The sequence below is a fragment of the Thermobia domestica genome, chromosome 13 (assembly GCF_964235325.1).
Source record: "Thermobia domestica chromosome 13, izTheDome1.hap1.1, whole genome shotgun sequence".
NCBI lineage: Eukaryota > Metazoa > Arthropoda > Insecta > Zygentoma > Lepismatidae > Thermobia > Thermobia domestica.
Genome location: NC_137466.1, coordinates 12,702,319 through 12,728,653, shown reverse-complemented (window position 1 = coordinate 12,728,653; position 26,335 = coordinate 12,702,319). Strand labels below are relative to the sequence as shown.

Genomic DNA, 26,335 nt, shown 5'->3' with positions numbered 1-26,335 from the left:
ATCTGTATAACATACTTCTATTTTGTCTTGATATTTTGGTTTCATCACATTATAATGGAAATCGTACATTAAATATTTTGACAAATCTAGAATTGACATACCAACATAAATTGGTTTGTTAAATTGCACTTTAACCTTGTTCATGTGAACTGCTACTAAATTTTCCGTAAAAACTGTAGTACTCTTATAATTCGGTTTTGCTACAAGCTTCTCGTATTTTCTCTCATCACTTACAAGTTTAATATTAACTCTCTTTCTAATATTTTCCATAGTTTTCCCAAATACTGAATTATTCATGAGCTTATAAAAGTGTTTTTCAAAATCATTTGTTGCTTTCGTTCTCATCTGTGTGTTTAAATCAATATATTTATTTAAGCAATCTGATTGTTCGAACTCTATTACTCGATGTATCTTGTTAAGTTTTAATCCAAGTGAAAGACATTGTTTTAGGTTTCGATAGTGAATTACATATTTTTCTTTATCATATAGGGTTGTTAATAGCTTCGATTGTTTTGAACCAGGCGGACATATATTTTGAGGAGCTAATGGATAGTCTTTGTGATAGTCATGTAATTCTTTAGGATATTCAAGATCAACTTCTAATATATAACCGGTATCAGAATCATCAGTTATACTTGTAAAATCTATTTCTTCAATCTCATCTTCACTTAACCATCTAAATCCCTTATACGGTAAATATTGGCTCATTGCCCACCCATACAAGTTATTAGCATCTAGATACATTAAGTAAGAATCTTCTTTATTCTGATCATAATCTTCCATATACTTATTGTTTGCTTTTACATATCTTTTTGAGCATTGACTAATCCCACCTCTTATACCTTTCTCTACCATTAATACCATATCATAATCCCACAACAATTCTAATTTTATATTTGTCATCTTTAACATTGCATCCCAAGCTAATCCTGGTGCCGTCATATACCAAGCAGGATCAAGATCATAAGCTTTAAGACTTGTTTCTCTAAAGTTCTTAAACATATCTGCTAACAATAATACATCTGTTTTCAAATATAAATCATGGTATTGTCCGAGATTCTTAATGTCAAATGTTCCCCATACTTTCTTTGCATGTTCATAATCTTCATCACTTATATGTGTGTTCATAAGCTTGTTGAAGAATGCTTCCTTTAACGGTAATTTTCTTTCTCTAAACCTATCCCAATTGTTAACATAATCATATGGATAAACACCTTTTCTTATTACAAGTTGAAACTGTTCTTGATTAGGATAAAAGTGTTGGGTATGTATCATTTGCTCAGGTTTCAAGTTCGATGATAATTTGTCTAAACTAGAAGCCATAAATCTAAATGAATCTACAAATTTCAATTTAATAGTTCCAACCTTTTTACTGAATGATATGTATCTTTCTTCATTATTGGGTATTAGATCTATTTCTTCTTTATTACATCCAAGCTCTTTTATAAACAAGTGAGAGTCATATCCTGTTAAGTTATGTATGATCACTGGTACAAACTTTGGTACTTTAACTTTTAAATTGCAGTTATTACATAGTGGTGCTATAAATTTTCCTGTTATATGATCGTGATGCTTAACTTTATAATTTTCTTTAGTATACTCCTGCTTACAGTAATAACAACATTTAGATTCATTGAACTCTTTTCTCTGACTTTTTGTTAATGGCAATTCGTTATTTTGTTTGTAGATGTTCGATATGTGTTTGGCTTCTTTTGTTATTAGTTTTATAAATTTATTAGCAGCGTTCTTACCTCTATACAAAACAAGATTAGTTTTACTTCCATCGCTCTTTACTACATAATAACAAAATCCAGATGGCTTATGTTGTTGATATTTTTTCGTATATGATTCATTATCCGGATAACATTCTTCACAACCCATAACTTTATGTAGCAAACATTCAAAATCAGCATAAATCAAAAATGGCATTTTCATTGTGTATTGATAGTTTTTAAATTCAACACATTTACCTTTTTCAGGCATTATTATTTTTACTGGATCATTTAACGAACAATCTTGCTCATGTTTATTTAAAGCGTTTTGTGAGTAAAAGTATAACAAACATCTATCACATAAATATTTTCGAGCTCTCCATTTAGTTAACTGTGCACATACTAGCCTGCTTAAATCCTTAATCCAACAATAGTGTGTTTTAACTTGGTCTTCATTTTGTTCTTTTATATATAATAAATTGACATGATTTTCTTGCTTGTTTTGTGTGTGATGTAGTATATAGATTGAATAGTCTTTATCATATGCATAAACATTTATAGAAATACTAAGTAATTTTTCAGCTCTTGGAATATCACATAGTTTTACAGGGAAATGAATATTTTTTAATTTTTCTTGTAAGTATTTAACAGCTTGCTTGTACTTGGAAGGTCGTTGTGGATCTTTATTAAGTGCATATAGTGGGTATAGTGGGTATAGTGCAGAACAAATTGAATATAAGAAACATTTTTCATCTTCGTTCTTTACATTTATGATTGCTTGTTTATTTTTAATTTTATCAGGTAGATCTATGTATGTTGATCCTCTATACGGTGTATATTTGACGATTGCTAGTTGTAAAAAGTTAATGTTTATAAGAGCCCAGCCAGAACCTCTAGCTTGGAACTCATCCATTCTTGTTCTTAATCTTTGTTTCATCTTAGTTATTTCTTCTTTTAAATTACTTGATTGATATATTTCTTGGTTTTCTGTGTTAAAATAGAAGTTTTGAGTTTCTTTACCTTTCTTATATGTACAACTTATATAAAGATTAGCTTTCAATGAACTGTGTTTACTTAAGCTAATTTGTAATCTTTTTAATATAGCTTTAGATGTTGCAGTAATATATTGTTCAAGTGGATCTTGTGGTTTGTAATCTGTTGTAAATTCCCATGTTTCTAATCTTGATTTCATTGTCGTTTCTTTAAGTTTTACATCAATTGGTACTGATTCAGATTTTACTTTTGATTCTTCAAATACTTCTTGTTTAAATGGGAATATATCTCTAATCTGTCTTCTGCTTTGTTCATCATCATATTGTTTAAGAAGGTTTATTAGTTCTGCTTTTCTTAATCGGGAATATCTTTTGATTCCCTTTTCTTTACCATAGGTATGTTAGATCATTTGTTCAAGAAAGCCACTAAAGAAAACAACTCATTTCTTATACAAAACATTCTCTATGCAAACGTTATGGATTTGTCTGATGAGATATTAGATTCACTGACTAATGAACAATGGTTATCTATAGGTTATGATGATTATGAGGAGGAATATAACTATGATCACATTACAGAAGACTTCATACGTAAATATCTGCAGAAAGTTAATTTGAACGAAATATGTTTATGGAAAAACTTATCGGAAGAGTTTATAAGAGAATTAGCTGATAAAGTTGATTGGGAGATTATTTCAGGAAGCCAAGACTTATCAGAAGACTTTATAAGAGAATTTGCAAATAGAGTTGATTGGAAGGAAGTATCGTATAACCAAAAGCTATCTGAAGAATTTATTAATGAGTTTATAGAAAAAGTTGATTTTGATGCTATATCTTATGGAAGCAAACTCTCTGAAGCCTTTATACGAAAACATGCAGATAAAGTTTCTTGGTGGCGCTTATCTGGAACTCAACAATTATCAGAAAACCTTATAAGAGATTACGCTGACAAAGTAGATTGGGAAATAATTTCATTGTTTCAAAATTTAACAGAAGGATTTATTGCAGAGTTTAAAGACAGAGTTCATTGGCATAACATTTCAATTTTTCAACACCTCTCTGTAGAGTTTATATATTTATTTAGACATTATGTAGATTGGAGAGTTATAATAAGAAAATAAAGTAATAATCCTGATTTAGGTGGTATATTGAATTTAGCATTTAATGTTACAGAAGATGGTTTGTTTAATGTTTAACTAATTACCTTTTATGACTATTATATCATAAAAGTCGTAATCTTAATTATTAGATATTAACCTTAAATATCTTTTATGATTATTATATCATAAAAGTTGTAACTTTAATTATTTAATATTAACCTTAATTATCAGATAATAACCTATCATATAAACAATCAATTTCTTTAATCAATTCTTCTTCTGATAGTGGCGTCCAAAACTCATTACCCTTACCTTTACGAATATCTAGTTCTTGCTGCATTAGGTTGAATAGCTTAATACTGTTAGGATCTCTAAACTTTTCATATATTATTACATGATTCGTTTATTTTCCTTCTGCTTCATTAAGAGGCTTATATAGGCTTCTCTTCTGACATCTGATAGCATAATAAGGGAAAGGATCATTAGGTTTGTTCTTCTTATATATGATTAGACAATTATCTTTTGAATTATCGTTTGTATATGGTGCTGCGATTTCTTTTAATCCCTCGTTTTGAATCTTTAATCTTTGCATTGTTTGTTCTATTTCTTCTACTTTTTTTGCAACTCTTTTTGATCTTCTTGAATCTGCTTAAAGTCTTGTGTGAAGTAGTCTTCAATAATATCATAACACTTATCATAGAAATCATCTGATAACCAATTGGCGATGTCTATTATTATCTTCTTGTAAACGTATGTGCCTGATATGGTGTTATTGATCTTGTTACTTGCTAATTTGACTTCATATGATGCTTGTTTGAAACCCTCGGAATTCCGATGATTAATTTTCTGCTCATAGTACCTCATTCGTCTTTTGGAACGTATATTTTCAAGCCAATGTTCGAGTTTTTTGCCTCCAGTCTTACACAACTTAGTAACGTTGAAATATCCTGTACTCTTATCTATAATCAGTTTAAAGTCACCAAACAAACCATACCAGTAATCATCTTTAATCTGTTCATAGCAAATATCATTTAAACTAAGAGAATTATCAATAGTACTCATATTTATTATATAGAAAATCTTTATTTTTAACTTCATTTTGGAGTTTTTACCCACACAAATGAGCGGTTGGTAGAATCGTTCCCCATTGCCTATTTTATGTAATCTTAAACTATCCTTTTATGTAATAATAACCATAAAAGACAAACATTTATATTTTACACTACAACATTACTCTTATCTATCCCGCTATTGTGCGAATCATCAAAACCTAACCATTTAACGTATACTTTATCACCTTTCTTTCTCAACACTTTCTCCACCAAGTATTCATCTTTATGTTTCGTCTTTAATAGTTCTGGTTCGTAAAATCTACCTTGTACATCCTCTTCTTCTAAATCTTTAATTCTATATGTAGGTGGATTAGATGGAATAACTTCACTAATAACAAATACTTCTGTTGACCAATTAGGTGTATATCCTTTCTCAAATAACCCTTTCGATTTACTTATACGAACATGATCACCTAACTTGTATTTGGGTTTAACACGCCTATATTCTTTTTTATACACTTTTTCCAATATTGTTCGCTCATTCTTCTTATTAACTTCTATAGGTTTTAAACCAATTGTTCTATGTACTCTATTATTATACTCACTAACCAGTGTTGGTAATATCTCTATCCATTTATAATTTCCTTGTGTTGTGAACCTTTTCCACATGTTTTGTTTAAGTGTTCTATTAAATCTCTCAACAACAGAAGCTTTCTTACCACTATAGGTTGAGTAGTGATTAATCTTATTTTCATCCATTAACTTCTTAAACTATTTATTGTAAAACTCTTTACCTTGATCAGTTTGTAAGTTGCTAGGTTTTCTCCTTTTTATTATGGATTCGAATGCTTCTGTAACATTTTTCCCACTTTTATCTTTAACAGGAACAGCAAACGCATATTTCGAGAACGCATCTATAATCGTTAGCAGATACTTATAACCTTTATTTAATTTAGAAACACCTTTTAATACTCCACTATCCATTTCAACAAGGTCAGATTGCCAAAGATCATCGATACCTTTTATAACTACACTTAATCTGTCAAAGTTTTTTCTAGATGGTTTATGAATTTCTTCTATAATATCTTCTCTAATACCTTCACCTTCATATAGTCAATCGGGCTTTTTAACGAATTGAGTTTTAGTAACACCACATACAGAAAAAATACCTTTCTTTAAATATCTTCCATTCTTTGTTTGTTCAATTCTAATGGTATCTTTGTCCGTATCTGTTAACTTCTTACACTTAACACAATACATCATCATTATTTATTGTATAGAAAATCAACAAAAAAATTAAAATTTTTCATTACCTAATACTATACTTTTAACATTATCATCATCATCATCACTTGATTCGTTTTCATCTTCTATTTCTACATACATAATAATCAATAATAACTTACCTTCTTTCAATTCAGAATCTTTAGATGGTCTAATTGCTAACTGATCATTTATATTAAAGTGTAATGGAAAACTTTCAACTAAAACGTCATTTAAAAATAAGTCAATAAGATGTTTATTAAAACTCGATTCTATATGCATTAACCTACCTCTATAAAGAAATTTGTAGGCAGCAGCTAAATTATGTACAAAAAAGACTGGTTTCCCAAGATCATCTTCTGCCAACCGACATGGAACTTCAAAAATTTCTTTTCTTGTAAGTAAATTAAACTCTTTTTTCACTGATTCAAGCTGTTCTAATGTTACAACATCTCGTTTATCAATAGCATTAGATACATTACCAAAAATATCCATATTTATTATATAGCAAACGTCTTTAGGAAAGCTCTCTTTCTATGTACATCACAACAAACAATAATTGACCTTCTTCCATAGCTGAATTTTTATTTGGTTTAATCGTTATTATACCATTCTTCTTAAAATCAAAAGGTATATTTTCAATCAAAGTATCACCTAAATATATGTCTAAAAAGTATTTATCCAAACTTAATTCCATTTGCATTATTTTCCCATTATAGAGAAATTTGTAACCGTTAGAGAGATTAAATATTCTAAAGATTGGCTCCTTAACGTTTTTAGCTCTTAATCGATATAGTAGAGGTACAGTTTCTTTCTGCATAATCAATTTAGTAGTATCCATCCTAATCTTTTGAAAATCCTCTTTCTTTATGTATGTGTCTTGTAACGTTTCTAATGCATCTTCAAATCGTTTTCTATCGTTCTCTAAATGAGCTTCTATTGATCTAAGTTGACTTACGCTAACAACATCATTTAAATTCTCCAAAAATTTTAATTTTTCTTCACTAATATCAACATTATCTTTAACATTACCAAATATATCCATACTCATTTATTATACAGAAAATGTCCATCCTAATTTTTCAAAACATTTCTTTAACATCTCTATTTGTTTAGATGAATGTTTAAAATCAATATCAACATGAACATCGTGCTTTTTCAACACATAGTACAATACACATTTTAAGTTAATAAACAATACTCTTTTTGGATACTGTTCTTTAAAGGTTTTGTATAAGTTTTCGAAGTCGGTTATAAGTGTTTCTTCCATATGTTGTAAGTTTAATATTTTTTGATCGGTAAGGTGATAGTGTATTAAATAAACATCATCATAATATTTTGTGTATTTGTTTTCCTTTAATACTTCTAAAACATCTTTTGTTGATACTAAATGTTTTGATATATCTCTAAATTCATCATTTAACACCTTGAACACCTCTTCAGGAATAATTCTATACTGTAAAGCTTGTAAACGAGATAACTGTAACTTAAATCTTTTTATAGTATCATACCATGGTTTTCTTACGCAAGCTCTCATTCCTTCACAAGTACTGTAAACAAAACCATTCGCTACACAACAATTATCACAAATATATGTACCCCTACCTTTTGTTAATGACTTACTACCACAATTACTGCATTTTAATGGTCTAGAACTATAATTTTTCAACAACTCCTTTAAGGTAATTATTGGACGTATCTTTACCAACTCTTCTTCCGTGTACAAAAATTTAGGTATTAACATTCTCCAAAAATCAATAAAATCATATACATTGTTTTTATCTTTTAAGTCTCTCTCGCTAACATACTTAAAATACTGATAAAAATTATATCTATCTAGTGCATCTAGTTCATCCTCATGCTTCTCAAAATAATCTAAAAATCTATTGTGTATAGCTTCCATATTTATCTTAAACAAAACTTTTATGAATATAAGCCATAAAAGTACTTAAACGTAATAATATTTAATCATTTTTAATCATATACATAGCATCACTAAAAGAATACCCTTGATTTAGAAGATTTAAAACCTTAACACAAAGATTACCACATATAACTGAACTAAAGTCTTGTATTCGTTCGTCATTGTAAAATAAGTTTTTGGTACCAAGATATTGTACTAGTTGTTTAGGAGGAACACCACCATAAGAATCGAACACGTACTTTATGTTGTTATCTTTCCAATAGCATATCCAATGAGTACCAATGTTTTCTGATTTATCAAAGTTAACTACACCACATTCATTTATATAGGGTTTTTGTGGAAGTTCATCACTCATAAATACGCCTCTAAATTGTTTTATCTTTAATTCTTTAACCAACCTCTCTATATCGAAGTTGGTCAATGGTTTTAGTTTTTTGACTTCTTTGGTTTACCTGCTCCTTGCTTTTCTTCCATAGCCATATTATGTCTTTTTTGTTCTTCAAGTTCTTGTTTATTCTTCTTAGCATCCAGTACAGTTTTAGTAATGGCTGCTGCACCACCTGCTAATGAACCGACTGCTCCTAAAGCTGCTAAAATGGCTGGAATTGTAAAGATAAAACCACCCATATGCTCTTTCTTAACCTTTTTCATTTGTGCAGTAGTTAAAGTTAAATCCATTCCTTTACCTTCTTTAATTTTCTTAGATTTATCGTTAAGTTGTTTCTTTGTTAATACATGATCAATATTTAAATCCTTTAGTTCGTTATAAGGAACACTAAACATACAACCTTTAATAGAACACATCTTCCTATTTATTTAAGAGAAAATCTTAGTTTGTAAAAATGCAGTTGTTGTTGCTCCACCAAAATCAATTAAGGAATCATTCTCATCTGTTATCCTTATCTCAAAATTGTCAACCTTGTCTTTGGATATAGGGAAAAATAATGGATAAGTAGGCTCTTTTAATAATACCATGTTTGAACTCAGCATCTGTTTTGAATGATGCTAAAATTCCTGTTTCCCTATGTGTATATTCTGTATCTTTAACAAACATGCCATCTGCTATATTACAGTGAACATTTATAGTATCAAACGGATGAAACTTTGGTAACTTACTTCCAATATGTGTTTTGTTCTTTTCTAAAACTTCAAAAACATTAAACCCGAGAACAGTACCTATACTCCCAATTGTAACATCATTACTATCAGTTTCAATTTTAACTCTATTTCTTAAATGATCTTCTGATAATGTTATGTTGATAGATTGAGATTTTAAATATTCATTAAGTGATTTTAAATTATATTGCCCTTCTGGTATAAAAACTTGTCTATCACCATATGAGAAACTGTTTTTTTGTGTTGTTTTGTTTGGAGTTAGATATGTACTGTAAAACCCAACTAGTCCTATACTTAAATAGTTGCTACTGTTGTCTAATTCGTAATGGAGTTTCTTCTTTAAAACAGAAGTATCACTCGTTAACTTAAATACCTTAGCCATTTATTATATAATAAATGAATGAGTTTGATTTACCTAGAGATATTCCAAGAGAGAAAGTAATCAAGTTAATAGAAGATGTTATTCAAAAGTTAGAATACAGTTTAAAGAAGAAAAAGAGAAAACTACGAATTGTTAAATATGCATACTACACTTTGATCACGTTATCAGTTATATTTTCTGCAACAACTGGGTTTATTAATATTTTTATACCTGTAACAATTTACTCGATATTAACAACGTCTCTTGCAACTAGAAGTGCTATAATAACAGGTTTGTCTTCTAAGTTAAACATAAGCAAAAGAAAAGACGAATATAAAACCATTGTCACTTGTATTAACTCATTTAAAGAACAGTGAGAGATGATAATAACATTAAATGGTGAAATGGATAACGAATATATAAAATATACGTTGCTTAAGATCAGAGAACAACTTAAAGATATAAGATGATAAAAGAGTCGATTTTCTCTATAATAAATGAGTAAGAAAACTATTAATTGGGATGTAAAAGAGATGATAAAAGAAACAACAGTTAAGAAAAGAAATGGAGAGCTTATACCTGATGATATTCGTTGTCTTATCGTAGGTTCATCGGGGTGTGGTGAGATGTTTTTGTTATTTAATTTTTTACTACAGCCAGGTTGGTTAAACAATAATTACTTCTATATATATTCTAAAAGCATGAATCAGCCAAAGTATGAGCAGTTAGAAGATCGATTTGAAAAGGCAGAACTAAAGTTTAAGAAACAAATAGCAACGTTCTTAAGCGGTAATGATTCTATTGTACCTATTGATGAATGTGAAAAATACTCTGAAGTAGTGTTTGACGATTACATTTTGGAAAATCAAGATACTGTTAGAAATTACTTTACAAGAGGTAGGCATAGACATTTAGACTGTTTCTATCTTGCACAAACATATTCAAAAGTACCTAAACAGCTTATAAGAGATAACGTTAACTTCCTATGCATATTCAGACAAGATGATACTAATCTTAAACATGTGTATAATGAGTTTGTTGGAGGAGATATGTCTTATGATAAATTTAAAGAGATATGTTCAAAATGTTGGCAAGAAGATTATGGTTTTATAGTAATTGATATGACAAGGAAGGTAAACAATGGTAAGTATAGGAAAAAGATAAAACACTTCTTAAACGTTTGATGTTTATTGACGTTTATTTATGTTCTTTGACGTTTATTGACGTTTATTTATGTTCTTTGACGTTTATTGACGTTTATTTATGTTCTTTGACGTTTATTGACGTTTGTTCGTTTTCTAAATAATAAATGGATGAGAAAGATATTAATAAGAATATCAAGTTAAAGGAGTTCTTGATAAAGGGCTTCAAATCTTGGAAGAAAGAAAGAGCAGGTATATATGATAAATTTAAGACACAAGAACAACCTGTAATTGATGCTATTCAAAACTTGGGTAGTGAGATCAAAGAAGTAACAGAACAAAATAAAAATCTAATAACTGAACTTGTTCCAGTTGTACATAAAACGGTTTCAATAGATCCTAGTCTACTAGAAACACCTAAAAAGATAACTTATGATAGTTCCCCAAGTAGTAGTGATACGCCTATAACGGGAGAAATAAAACAAATGAGAAAACAAATTAAAGACAAAGTTGAAGGAGTAGAGCCTTTAACAACAGCACAATCATTTGGTAAGATTGCAACGAAATATTATAGTAAAAGAAATGATAGTGTGTTTGGAATAAGAACTGTAGAAGAAGATGGAAAAATAATAAATAAAATAGGAAATTCTGAAGTTAAAGTGAATGGTGATGATTTGATAATTAATGGTAAAACTTATAAGGGAACAGAAGGTCTATGGGAATTGTTAACGATGAATACTAATAAAACCATTGAAGATTATGATGATGATGATTTTGAACAGTACAAGGAAATAATAATAGAATCAGATGCTGCCTTCCAAAAATATAATCGAGATAAAAAAGTAGCATCTAATAGGGGTTCTAAGTACATTAATATTATCAAGCCTATTTGGGATAATTATATTAAACCATCTTTACCTCCAACTCCTAAAAGGACTGGTGAAGGAATTAAACAATATACGGAGATACCTAAAGAATATATATGGATGGATGATGTGAGAAAGTTAATTGATCGGTTAATAGTTATAGATGGAGAAGAAAAGGCTGGTAATAATAACTTTTATAATGAGAAAGTAGGTATAGTGAGTATGATTAATAATAAGCTTTCACAATTTTTTCCTAATGATCCAAAAGGTATAGGTTATTTGATTAAGATCTTAAATACATTACCACCACGATTCTGGAATGATGAGAAGCTTGGAAAAGGACTAATGAATAAGATTTTAAACATGAAGGGAATACCAGAGTTACATATACCAGGCTTCAGATTTTGCGGGCCTTTTACGAAGCTTCAAGAAAGGTTAGAGAGAGGTGATGAAGGTATTAACCCATTAGATGAGGCTTGTAAAGAACATGATATATACTACAGAGATAATAAAGATACAGAGTCAAGACATATTGCAGATAAGGAACTAGAAACTAAAGCATGGAAAAGAGCATTTAGTAGTGATGCGTCAATTGGTGAACGATTAGCTGCTTTTGGGGTTGGTACTGCTATGAATGCTAAGGTTAAGTTAGGATGGGGATTATAAGTTTTTAATTGTTATTATGTATGATTCTTTTATGGGTATATCCCATAAAAGCGTTGTTTCAAGATTTTCTTTATAATAAATGGATAGTGTTGAGAGTTACGAGTTACAAAGCTTTAAAGTTAACACAAGAACATTTAATAATTTGAATGAAGCTAACAAAGATATTGAGTTTGATTTCGATGTGGGGGATGGCTTTATACATCCACACAAAGCAGATTGTCATATGACTTTTGAAGTTGTTGGTGCATCAGTTGGAGGAACATTTGGTGCAAATGATACTATAAAACTTGTAGATAACTTCTTACCATTCTTCTTTTCTCAAATTGAGGTTAGAAAGCATGGTGTTCTTATAGACAAGGTTGAGCTACCAGGAATAACATCTACAGCTATCGGAACATTAAAGATTTCCAAACCAGAAGTTGAATATCTAAAACAAGCAGGATTTGAAACAAATGATAAACTTGGTCTAAGAAAGGACTTTAGTGTTTTATATCCATTAAGATTAATTCCTGGCTTTTTAAGTGATTATAAAGAGGTTATGTGGAAAGGTGGATTGAGAATAACATTTACAAAAGCTAACAACAATAACGATGTCTTGTATAAATGGACTGGATCAGGAGCAGGTGCAGCAGCTCCTCATGATGGAAAAATAACAATAAAAAGTATGGAGATAAGAATGCCTATTGTTGAATACGAATCTAATTATGAAAACAAGTTAAAGTTGAATATTCTTAAAGAACCTAAAATCATGTTTTAATTCCATACTTATCAATGTGTTCAAAAGACTGTTGTAGGTTCTTTCTTGGAGTTTGATGTTACTACTCAATTTAATTCTAGACAAGTTGATATGCCTGATTTCGTAGTTGTAATGTTCCAAACTGATAGAAGTGGTAAACAAACAGCAGATGCAAGTAAGTTTGATCATTGTAAGGTAAAGAATATCTATCTTAAGAATGGAAGGAATGAGGTATTTCCAAAAGAATCAAGAAACTTAGATATTGCTAACAAGAATTATTTTAAGATGTACGAAGATTATACTGCATTTAAGAGAATAACATGTGTCAATATCGAAATATACTATGATCCTAAAGAGTTTATAGATAACAGACCAAAGTATGTGATTAATTGTAGTAAGAGGAAGAATGTATCGGTAAGTGAGAGAACAAACATAAAGATTGTAGTAGACTTTGCGGAAGCTGTGGCTGCTAATACTATATGTTATGCGATTTTAATTGGACAAAAGAACTTTACATATGACCCTAAGAATGAGAAAGTAGTAGAAGAGTTTTAGATAGTTAAATGTATTAAAGTTTTTCCATAAACAAAATTGATAAAAAATGATTAAATATATTTTGGTGAAGATAAAAATTGAAGAGTGTTCGTTGATTTTCTATATAATAAATACGATGTCAAGTCATATTGAGCTTTAAATAAACTTGGAAGTCTTGAACAAAAACAAGTTATTGGATTAAGAGAATTAGAATTAAATAGAGAATATAAGATTGTGAAAATGGAAAAGATTAAAATTAAGTTTGGAAAGAGCATATTAATTGAGTGTGAGGAGTTCAAGGTTTTTCTTCCACCTAGATTTACAAAACACTTAACAGATAAAATGATCGATGAGATCGTTAAAGATGGAATAAAAATCAAATACACTGGTTTAAAAGATAATTATCCAACTGTTGAGTTCTCTATGTAAATGTTATGTAAATTTTATGTATGTAAATGAGGATTGGTTTTATGAATTTCTCATAAAACGAGCATTTTCCTTATAATAAATAAACTATGGCTAATTATTTGAATAAAAAAATGATGTTAAAGCATTGAGATTCCTTCGCATAGATGAGTTAGAAAAAGGTAAAGCGTACGAGATAACATTATGGAAATTGATTCAAACACAGCGTTATGGTCAAAGAGTTTTAGTACATTTAGATGAGAAATATAAGACGCTATTACCACAAAGATATAATGATGAATCTGAGCAAGTATTGAAAGATTTGAAAAAGTATAAGCTGTTTGTTAAGTATGAAGGTTTGAAAGATTTAGATAATGGTTATAAAATACATCAGTTTTACTTTAGAAATGAATCCAAAAAATAAAACTTGTAATTTTAAGTGTATAAGTGTTTTTATGATTTCATTATCAATATCTGAACTTGTAATTTTAAGTGTATAAGTGTTTTTTATAGTATCAGACTATAAAAACTAAGACCTAGAACAAAATGTCATTTGAATTTTAAAGATACATGTATAAATAAGGGATTTATTTGAGTTTTTTGTAATTATATCCTTAGAGTTATGTAAATTATAAGACATTCAGTAGATAGGAAATTTATTTGTCTATTGATTGTCGTTTGAATTTTGAAAATCGGTTAATATTTGACGATTTTATAGCAAGTTCAAACTTTCGGGAATTTTTTACGGGTTTATTTTTGAGTTTTAGGGAAAACGTTATTCTTTAAAAAGTCTTAAAATTTTATTCTAATTATGGTAGTATTTTTATTTTTTCGATTTGTTGAAATTTTGTGGAGATATTTTTAAAAAAGTATCCTTTGGGTTATGCAACCATTTATGCATTTTAGAAAATTGGTTATGTTATTAGTATTCATTTGCCGTTTGAATTTTGAAAATCGGTTAATTAGGAGCCGAGGAATTAATTAATAACGTTATTTGGGGGTGGCACTGTAAGTGTTGCCAACTCACTTTTAACAATTATCATATTTATTAGTAGTGGGGTGAATTCATCCCGATATGTTTTAAAGCGATATCTTGAAACATTAAAATCCTGGAACGTTCCGAAAAAATATATGGAGTTGGATACACTGATTTTTTCTTTTTTGAACATTAATGTTTTAGCTATATTTACCACCTAGGTGACTATGATCAATAAGTTACTCACTCACTCAGTAGATGGTGTTGCATGCGGTATGTTTCAGAGTAATAAAAGCTAGAGAGTTGCGGACAGATTTTGTATCAAGAATTTTCTTCAAAGTGATGATCGTGAATCGAAAAAAGCGGGACTGACAAGAAGCCGTGACAGACAGCCTGGACAGACAGCCAGGACGGACAGTTTTGGTGTTGTTATTATTACATACTCAGAAGAAGGAGAATCGGATTGGACGGTCCTGTTCTGGTAGTGGAATCGTTCAAAATGAATCAGTGACAGATCACCTGTTCCAGAGTTGTATGTATTCTTTCTCATTGAGTTTTTAAAGCTAATTTTTAACCGATTTTCATGATTCAAGTGTCAAATGAAAGCTTATAAACTGGAAATTAAGATGTAATAAATATATTTTGTGTAGGATTTCATTGTAATATTTTAGATGTAAGTTTTATGATTTTAAATGTCATAAAACCATATTCAATCTCACTTTAACATTGTAGTTATGGGAATACTTTGCGCCGTGTAACTTTGTATAATTAACTGGTTCCTTCTGTGTTAAAGTGTAATGGTTAGTTGCGGGTTCATAATTTTTTGGTAGTTAGGGGGTGGAAGGGAAATGCGCTCGTAGTTAGGTTAACAAGCTACTTGTAAGAGAGGAAGCCGTCTCCAAATATGATGTTTTCAATCTAACGTGAAGCATTTTTTAAAAATCAGCTGAATCGTTTGGGCTGTAAACTCTTTATGTGACCAATATTAAATGAAAATGCATCTTTGATGTTTACCTGGATCAGCAAAACAAGTGAATGAGGTTAGTGTTTGAAATAGGGGCTGGTTATCGACCAGCGTAGAAAACGGTAACTTCATTCACTTGTGTTATGGGTTCAAGTTAATGGCAATTTTACTAAGTGTCAGGGGACTTTAGAGACGCACTGTATACTAGGAATGAATTTTCAAGATAGGTTTAATGTAAAGTCTCAGAAAGCGTATAACCGTTAATTTATGCTGGAAAAAATATTTGTAAATTTCCACAAACACTTTTATGAAGATTTTGATCTTTCGGAAAAGTAACTTTCTCTTAAGCGCTGAGAATTGTCATTCCTAGGTCAGAGCTGCTAAATACAAGCGTTTTATCCGGACGATTGTTGACACTGAGATGTTGATATGAGGCAGACCGAGTTTTTTTCTAAAGTTCGCGTGTTCATTAATATTACGTAATAAAATATTTTCATTTCAGAAACAGCTGATTTGCTTCACCTTAAAAGTATAGGCTGGATTTTAATGCATACTCATTTTGTAAAAGGTGCACGGTGGCTCAATGGTAGAGCGTTCACCTCCGGAGGTTTGGATCCCAGGTTCGATCCCAGCGTGTACCGTGTGGGCCTTGTGGTGTACAAACACCGCGCTCATGGATTTTCTCGGGGTTCTCCCATTTCCTCCCACGTAAAACTCAAAGATTTCATTTCATTTTTTTTTAAATTTTGTAAAATACGCACCTGTGTTAAACTTATTGAGAAACATCACTTAGACTATTAGGATTCAAACGTAACATGACATTGTTCTTAAAACAAAATCAATCAGTAAATATATAATTGTAGACTGCTGTAAATTTTATATTATTCAAACAGAGAATGTGAAAGGCAGATTTCATGTTGTTAAGCAGTAACATTATTTAGCAAACAAAAAATGTACTTTGAATGTTTCACTTATGTATCCTGAAGATAAACACATACAGATATAAATCTTATAGAACGTAGATTTGAATATTAAGCAAATGAAGTTTTTTTTAATAGATCTAATATATATGTAGACCGGTGTATCGATCGCTCTCCAGGAAACAGTTACCTATTCATTCGATTCTAGCATTTAGTCATACCTCTCAAGCGTATGACGTTTCCTATACTATTCAATAATTAACTTCAATAATAAGACCGGACATAAACAAATGCTTGGAATGGATAAGATTCATACCCTGACCTGCTGTTCGGCAATTCAGAACTTTAGCCACTCTTATAGAACTTGGAAACCATTGTTAGAGCATAATGAAAGGTAAAAATGAAAACTCAGATTATAGCGTGATAACAAAGGTATGAATAAAGTTTAAGTACCTAGCAATCCCTGCACGAACTAGCAAACAGCGGCGTTCTTGCAGAAAAATAAAATATTATTTGTGTACGTGGTTCAAATACGCTATACGAAGATGATGTGTACATATTATTCAATAAGTATCTACAAACAATATAGTGATTTCAAGAAAGCAAATGCCTGCTAATTGTTTTAGGCAGAAACCACTGGAAGTTAGGAGAATAAGGAATGGGAAAAGGCAAAAGAAAGCCTTAAATATAGGTAAATTAATAAAAGGAAAGTACACACAGTTTTCTATACCGTTTTCTTTGCATATAACTTGTTATATATAGTTATTCAAGAGTGTCGATCTGGACAGAGACCTCGTCCGACCAATAAGAACAGATATTAGTTAAACAATACTTCACTTTGGTCGAAGATGAAAAGCATAAATGTTCCAAATAGTTGGCAAATGATGAGATTATGTTCATGGCGGCATAAAAATAATGCATGCGGTTTCATGCTATAGTAGAATATAACAAAGACGTTTAGGCATCGAAGCAGTAGAATACTGATCGCTTGGCACCTCTAATTCAGGCAGAAACACGGGCAAGGATGGAATTATTGCCAGACCAAAATCTGTATATACAACACTGAAACTTCAGGAAGACACATGAGGTATGCCTAGCATTTTTCATGCGTTGATAATCTGTGATCATATAAAGACCTCAACATTTATAATACGCGCTAATAAGAAGAGAATAAATGAGACATAAGATACCCCATTGAAGGCGAAACGTGGAATATTCCCACGTAAACCGATCAAATAAGGAATCAATTTGGTGCGGGTATTTAATGTGCATAGGAAGGAGAGGAGAAAAAATCAAATTTTGGAGCTTACTTAAATACTCAGATGTTAAATGAGCTTAAATAATTTAAATTAAATAATTATCTTGTAGCAAATTTATATGCAGCACTTATGGTAACAGCTGTAATAAAAAACGAATAGGTATATACCGAAAGGAGATTTCTAAAATGACTGTTTCTGCCACGAGCACCAGGGAAGGTAATACTTTCCTGGAAAGCAAGATATGAAACAGGTGGAACGACAGAAGATTTCTTCGAACATGTTAAACTGTAGACCAGTTACCTAAAGAAGATTGTAAGGTGTTGTACCGCTCGAAAAAGTTATAAAACAGTAGCTAGGAGGATGTATTACTTTAATCAGCGTAAGAATTGATAAACTAAAAATTTTAACACGAAAGGTTTTAAACAAAAATTTAAACTAAAATATTTCAAGATGAAAATTTTCGAACAATGCTAACCATTTAAAAATGAAAGTTTTCAAAAAATTTCAAACAGACATTTCAATGTGATCAGTGAATTGGTTGTACCAAAAACAACTTTCTGAGAATGACCTTGGATTAAGTTATTATTAGAGTTTAAACGTGATTTGTAATTATTACATGTTAATGAATTTTCGTAAATGTTGGGTCAATGTATTTTCCTTAACGTTTAGGAAAGAAACGTCATGTATCCGTGCCCTATGAAGACGAAAGCACTCTACTAGACAATATAACCATGTAACATGATAAAACAGGATCAAAGATGATATAATAGGTATAAAATATTTCGACATTTAAATTTCTGGCAACAATCTATTCATAAAGGGGAAGAAGTAGCACCAATATCTATTTATTTGCCTATCGATTGACAATTCTCAAAAATAGGGCTTGAACGAATATATCCAACACAAATTTAAAAAAAGAAATAATCAATTTAGCCACATGCTATAAAAGAAAATTGCCACATGTTCGCATTTATGTATGCGCATAATACAATGGAGTCATATCAACTGAAGACGTAAGGGGCCAGCAACTTCTGGAATTTGACTATTTCCCAATTTACGAGATGAACCAATCAAATTTGTAGAGGTACTTACGCTGGTGCTATGCAACTTTACAGATCTTTTTGTTTTGACAATTTCTAAACTTTAAGGATCCTTTCGATCTATCGAATATTTACCAAGATATTCATTCTAAATGAAGATACCAACGATCTCTGTGGTGTCATATCACGTGATGTCAAGGTTTTTTCACATGATAAAGAGATTATTCACACAAACTACAAGATACGCTTTTTCACGTTGTCTTTATTGGCTTGATGGTAAATGTAGAATTTCTGGAGCGGATCTTTGTTTATTGTCAATGTGGTCGGTCAATATACTACTAAATTCAACTATTTTTTGTCAACGAAGTACGATGAATTATGGATTAATTCCAATAATCCATAATGAAATGTAAAAGGCACAAGTTTTCTTTCATGAGTTAAAGTTGCTATTTTAGTTACTACAGGTGAAGACTCTGGTATGATGAGAGAAAGTCGAACTCTTTCCTATAACGCCATATAATTCTCGTTTCTCTTTACTGAATTTTCATTATTATTGCTTCATTCTTAATAGTTTAGATTCGTGGATCACACTCACGAGACGGGCCAACAAAGAGACTTCAAATTTGTCCGCATTCACTACGCAAGACAACAATGACTTGTTCTCAATGATATAAAGGTAGCAAAGAAAGTTCTATCTTTTGTCGCGAAGGTCTGTGTTCAATTGGCCCTCATACTGTAAATTAAATGCGAATGAAGATAAGGCTAAAAACAGATATTGGTGTGGGCATATCCAACATACAGCCTGGTTGTGGAACTTTAGCAATATCTTGAACTTGCGTAAAGAAAGATTGAACATGGGACCTTTACATAGCGTCATAAGGACGTGTATCTTGTAGGAGATTAAACTGGGGTCAAGATTCGTTGCAGCGAGGCGAAAAGGATGTCAGGCCTTGGATGATTGTGTCGTGAATACGCGGGCAGTGCAGCGGTAGTTTAACAAGTTTAAGGATGATAAAGAAACACTCGAAGACGCAACACATGCCGGAAGGCCAACAAATGTACAAAATGAAGATTTTCAGGCAGCAATTTAGGCGAACAATGGTCAGACATATGAGGAATTGGGACTACAGTTCAGTGTGAGTGGAGAAACCATTCGGCAGCAACTCCATTAACATTGGGAGCAACTACAAGTTGGGTCGATGGGTCCCACATGATTTGACTCCGGGCCAGAAGGCAACGCGAGCAGACACCTGTTTTTCTTTGCTGACTAGTCTGAGGAAGAAGCCATTTCTGGACAGAACGTTGACATATAATGGGAAGTGGGTCCTATACATAGCTCAATAGCGCCGTTATCATTGATTAGCATTATCTGAAACGGGTCCAAACTGCCGAAGCCAGCACTGCGCAGAAGGTACTCTTGTGTGTTTGGTGCACTGCTCGTGGCTTCGTGAATTGAAAACTGCTACAAGCTGGACAGAAAATCAATACAACTGCGTACTGCCAACACTTGAGCCGTGTTCACTCAAACCTCTGGAGCCAGCACGTCTCAATCGCAATGCGAGTCTCCTATTACAGGCCAGCACTAAGCCTCACGTGGCTAGGACGACCCGAGTCACCATTCTACATCTTGGATTGGAAACACTGTTGCATTCGCCATATTTCCAGGACATTGGAAAGTCCAATTATCACCTCTTCCGTTTCTTGAACAATCTCCTTAGAGGACGCCAGTTCAAATCCTTAGTAGAGGTGTAAAATGCACTTGATACCTTTATCCCTTCCTGGCCCAGCAAATTCTACCGTGATAGAACCCGTTGCCTCCTAGAACTTTGGCAAGAAGTCGTCCATGCTGGTGGGGATTATTTTTGATCTTCCAGGTATGCCTTAGGTGACATGTCGATGCTGGAAGGTGGTAGTTGACAAACCGACATAACTTTTTTTGGTTACCTTTATATTTAAAAACCTAAGAATACTTTGAGCGAATTTCATGAAGTTTAGCGTTCAGTTTTGTCAAATATATATATATATTTCAATTGAATTAGCACTTAGTTCACGGAATTCTTAATTGTTTCACTTACAGTATTATCTGACTTTTTCATCTATACTCCTCCGACGTTTTAAAATCTATTCTTTTTGTTAGACTTGTTATTTTTTTTCAGTGATTGCAAAAAGTTTGAAACAAAACAAAATGGTAGTTTTCTAATTAACAGAGTTTGAAAGTAAAATTTAAGAAGTTTTAAGCTAAACATTTTCAACCAGTTTCAAAGGTCTGTAAACAAAATTAAACGGAGATTTGGAGGTGTTCAGCGAATCATATTTCAGGAAGAGTAACTTTTCTATGATAACCTTGCGGAGCCAGTTATTACTAGAGTCCAGAGAGTAAAATTGTTACTTTTACTTAGTAAGAGGATTTATTAATTACCAACTAAATCTTAAGACGTAATTGTTAAATTAATGATATATAGAATTTTAAAGATTTAAAAATTGGAAAATGAAACTTCAAATCCTAATATTTTTACCATAAGGTGTACCTGCAATTCTAAGCTTCAAAAGATTTTAATTTAAATATTTAAAAATCAAAAATCGATCAAAGAACTTTTCAAACTAAACAATTTAAATAAGCGAGTTCAAAGTTTAAAAGATAACCAAAGATATAGAACTGTTCAGCTAATGGAAAAAAACTAATAACAAAACTGTACAAACGACTTTACACTAGCAATTGTAACTGTAATCTTAATGTTCAAGTAATTTCAAACTAAAAATTTTAAGCACATTCAAATCTTAGTCGGGAGTTTTAAAACAACAGCTATCAAAAATTATAAGCAAGGATTTCAATGCATGAATCAATAATATTGTACTGTAAACAATAACCTACCAATTAATTTAAATTATCAATCGTAACTACACTCACTACAATACTATTAATCAGAAATTTCCAAACTAAAAATGTTGCACCATGCAAAATAATAAACAAAAATTTCAACCTTTTAAGAATTGTAAATAGATATTCAAGCGAATCTGCCAATCAGGTAACGACAAGCATGACTTTAAATATGAGTTGTAAGTAAATTTCCAAATTGAAATTGATTTTGTTGCATATTAATTGGATTCAATATTTATAATTACCTTCAGGTACTACACAAACGCTCAGTTTAAAAGCACAACTACATCCTTTAACAAAGCAAATAGTGATAAGGAGAAAAATTGTGATAAGAAAAAACGTGTCACCGTTAGTCGTCAACCTTTATGCAGGTTTCAACTATTCGAGTCACAAATGAAAGCTTTTGGACTATTCGACTACATCTATAATTTTAGAACCAGAGTTATGAATACAGATTCTAACTTTCAAAGTGTGAATAGAAATCACCAATCTCATTTCATCAAAACTACGTTTCCATCAATGATCTTGTTCTATAAGTTACATCTACAAAAACAGAGGAGTTCCATATTATAAATCAATTGGATTTAGAGATTTCCTATCACGCTTTAAATTCTAAATTAATAAATTTTGCTTCGAAGACAAATATGGGACATGACTTTAGATTGTATAACTCGGATTACGAAACTACTTTGTTCCATGTTGAACAACCCAAATTTGACCGGCTCCAAGAAACTTTTTTCAACTTTCTAGTTTGATAATTTTCGAATTCAAAGGTGCAGAAATGTAATTGTGAAGCTGGCTGTACTAAGGAACTACTGTGGTATGAAAACATACGAGAATGTACTCATGAATATAACCTAGTATGAATAAAATAAAGCGTTTCTTTGTCTGTGCCTCTGTGCCTGTCTGTGTGTGTGCGGCCTGGGGACCAGACGAGTATACAGAGAGTTAAAAAAATTGGTTCACTAGTACCATTGACCAGGCCCCAGAAAAAGACAATTGTTTCATTCAAATTCCGAGTTAGAGGCGTCGTAAGAGTGGTTTAGAAGCACGTGTAAAAGAGTCGAAAACGATCAACGTTAGTCAAATCTATAGTTTTCGAGGTCGCTGAGATGAATGGTGCAAAAATCGATGGCGTTTACTTCTACGGACGCTATGGAGGTTCATAGAAATACGTAAGAGTGGGCAAACCTTTTGTTAACATACATATCATAAGTGGGAAGGAGTATGAAATATTTTCTGAAACATGTTTTTTCGTGCAAAGAATAGGTACGTCACACACGGAAAAGAAAGTATTCGTCAGTTGACAAATTCTCTTTTTCCATGAACTCGGAAACACATGAATTAATCTGGATCTCTTTGTTGTTTTCTTTAGAACAGTTATAATTTAACAACTTGCCAAAATCGATACTCTAATAGATCAATTTATTCTTGAGTTATTAGGAAAATAAATTTTGTGAACTGAAGATTTTTTTCTTTCGTGACTGTACATGATCGCAAACTGTATTTCGCATTGTTACTCGTATAGATTGAGGGAAATCTATAAATCTTTGAGTTTACGTTGCACGATTATGCCGGCTAGGCTATACGAGATGGTGATGATGAGAAATGAACGAAATGGTGGAATGAAGAAAGTGGGAAGAAACAGGAGAAACCTGAGTAAAACCACGCACAAAGTACATTTGGAGCGAGCTGGGATGGAACCAGGGAGAACACAAACCAGAGGGAACCCTCTATGACTCAGCCACCCCGGCCCTAGATTGAGGGATATTTTCACTACTGAAAACAGCTGATAATTGAATAGTTCAGATAAAGATTTAAAATATGTAAATATTTGATTGGTTTATGCATTTCATTCAAAATTAACAGTGAGTTTACTTGATTCTTTTTGAGAAAATGTTTACTAAATGGCTAATTTAGTTTATTTATTTTCTTTCAGGTTTGGATCCTCATAGACGTGGTTACCGTAATGCGGATAGTGTTAATTCCTTAGATGTAACTGATGCTTTGTTTGTGGATGTGATTCACACTGACGTTCCTCACAAACGATATGGTAAGTTATAACGAATGTTAGATTCCAAATTTCGTTGTCTTCTTATAAACTAGTATAAAAAATTAAACAAATCAAATTAATGACACAGAATTCATCAAAAAGCATGCTTTAATATGTGGTATTACACTGTTCAATTTAAGTGATACGATTCTAGTTAATGACTTTTTATTTTCAAGAATGTATAAAGGGTATTTTATAACTTTAGGTCTTGAATTCTAAACTATGAAATCTGTAACTATGAGAAATGTTAAGGAAGTGTTAATTCATCATATTTTCTTTAGTTTATTCAAACATGAAATTATAGAAAAATCGAATTTCCTGTTAACGTGTTTTGTCATAAAGAAGACTGTAACCAATGGTTAGATTCATTTTTCTAGCATTTGCCTCCACCATTCGCTTTGGAATAAAAGTGAGTGTTATAGCTTCGCTAAAACTTCTCATTTCAATATTAAGCTAAATGGTTAAAAGTGGTAAAATATATGTAGGATAGAGTTTTTAGTAGATTCAGTATTCAAGAAGCAGATTCAGTATTGGAAGAATAATGGTCACGTTGAGGTTTAATTTCCATTCAAATCAGAGGTAAACAAACCTATTTCCAGTTTTAATACTTTTCTCCATAACAAACAGGCAGTAAAAATAGGGATGAGCTCATTTCAATATGAAGTCAGTTCCAAATAATGGAATCGGAAATGGTAGGACAATTCCGATTTCACAAGATCTCCCTAGATCAAAAACCATAAGATATACGAGTACACCTTACCATTTTTACTCTACAAATGAAAAAGTTGAGGAAGAACAGTTCGGATTCAGGAGAGGTGAAGGCAAAAAAGATTACATTAGATTATTAAGAGTGATCCGATAAAGGTACCTAGAAAAAGGGTAAAAGGTGTATGTGGTATGTATTGATTTAGTAAAGGCTTTTGACCTTGTAAATTGGAAATTGTCTAAAGAAAGTTGAGCTGGAATGGAATGATCGAAGACTTGTCGAAGACTTATAACAAATCTATTAATCAGTAAGTGTGAGAAGTACGACAGAAATGACGACGGAGAGTGCAATTGAAAGGCTAGTTCGACAGGGAAGCTGTCTCTCGTGTACAAAATGATGACGACATTTTAGTGGGAGGGGCGAAGGAGACTAAAACTGATGGAAGATGCCAAAACAGAAAAATCGTACTTGAAGATGAAGAGGTTAGCGGAAGACCGTCCGACGTAGAAGGTTCTCAACTGCACCAAGTGGCCTGCCAATAATAGCAGAATACTAATGATGATGGCGATGAAATGACTGCATATGGAAATTCAATTTGTGCCATGATTCATCAATCCAAGAATAAGTTTCATGTTGAACAGTATGTCTATATTCGAGCTGCCAAATTATGAAAATCTATGAATTTTGGTTTCAACGTTGACCTCCGTAGTGATAAAGATGTAGCACAGAGTAAAAATTAGTGTTTATTCACATTTAATTAAATAGGTTACAAATAGGCCTATTCCTAAAATGTAAGTAAAACATTTAGAAATCTAAAATAATTATCTGTTTCATTTGTACTTAATAGACCGAAAACTGCTAGTGATAGAAAAAATGACTTTTTGATATGGGTTTAATATCACAACAATAATATATGTTTCAGTTCTATGTTCTTCTACTTAAACGGAAAGTACTAAAGGCATACTGACCATATCCACTTTCAACATTTGCTCCTATATATATAGTAATTTTGGTAAGAAAGGGAGAAACTAGGTCTAATATGAATTCAATGTCCGAATATCTAGTAATATCTTTTATTTTACACCTAGCAACCAGAGATTATAGATATTTATCTTCGGTTTTGATATTGAATTTATTGAAACTGCCTAGTTTTAATATGAAACAAAGCTCTGTTATTTGTTTCTCAAGAATTCAAGGATATCGGAAATATACTCGGACCTAAATAAACTCGACTCAAACTACTGAATAAATTAACTAATTACGGAACGTCAAAGCAGAAGGTTATAATGTTATTCATACAAACTTCGAAATCAAAACCTCTTTGACATTTGACTAACTGGAAATTCCGAATGTGTAAGAGAACTCTTTATAGCCGTAAAGGATTATTTGAAATTAAAACAATTAATCACGAGCACGTGGAAGCTTGACGGTCTTATACAGAATGAAAATTCAGTATATAATTCAGGAAGTTTCATATTATGACCTGTAAGCAACCTCCTCCGCTGTCCTCATGCGTCATTGAAACATTAATCTTCAAACTTTCTGCATCTTTGAATCAGATATTTAATATGGTGTTTTCTATCTACAATATTTACTCTGCTGAAAAGTTAAAGTGTTACTTCTATACTTAATGGGCGATAATTTTTCAGGAGAAAAAGATGTGGTAAGGA

At 31.4% G+C, this 26,335-nt stretch overlaps 1 protein-coding gene across 1 annotated transcript in view; it reads left to right on the top strand.

Moving 5' to 3' along the window:
* The window catches only part of LOC145669124 (pancreatic lipase-related protein 2-like), a 217,691-nt gene that overhangs the window by 85,711 nt on the left and 105,645 nt on the right, over window positions 1–26,335 (top strand). Inside the window, exon 7 of the mRNA XM_081737470.1 lies at window positions 23,846–23,959. Coding sequence (XP_081593596.1) covers window positions 23,846–23,959 — 114 coding nt within the window. The remainder of the gene's footprint in view (window positions 1–23,845; window positions 23,960–26,335) is intronic.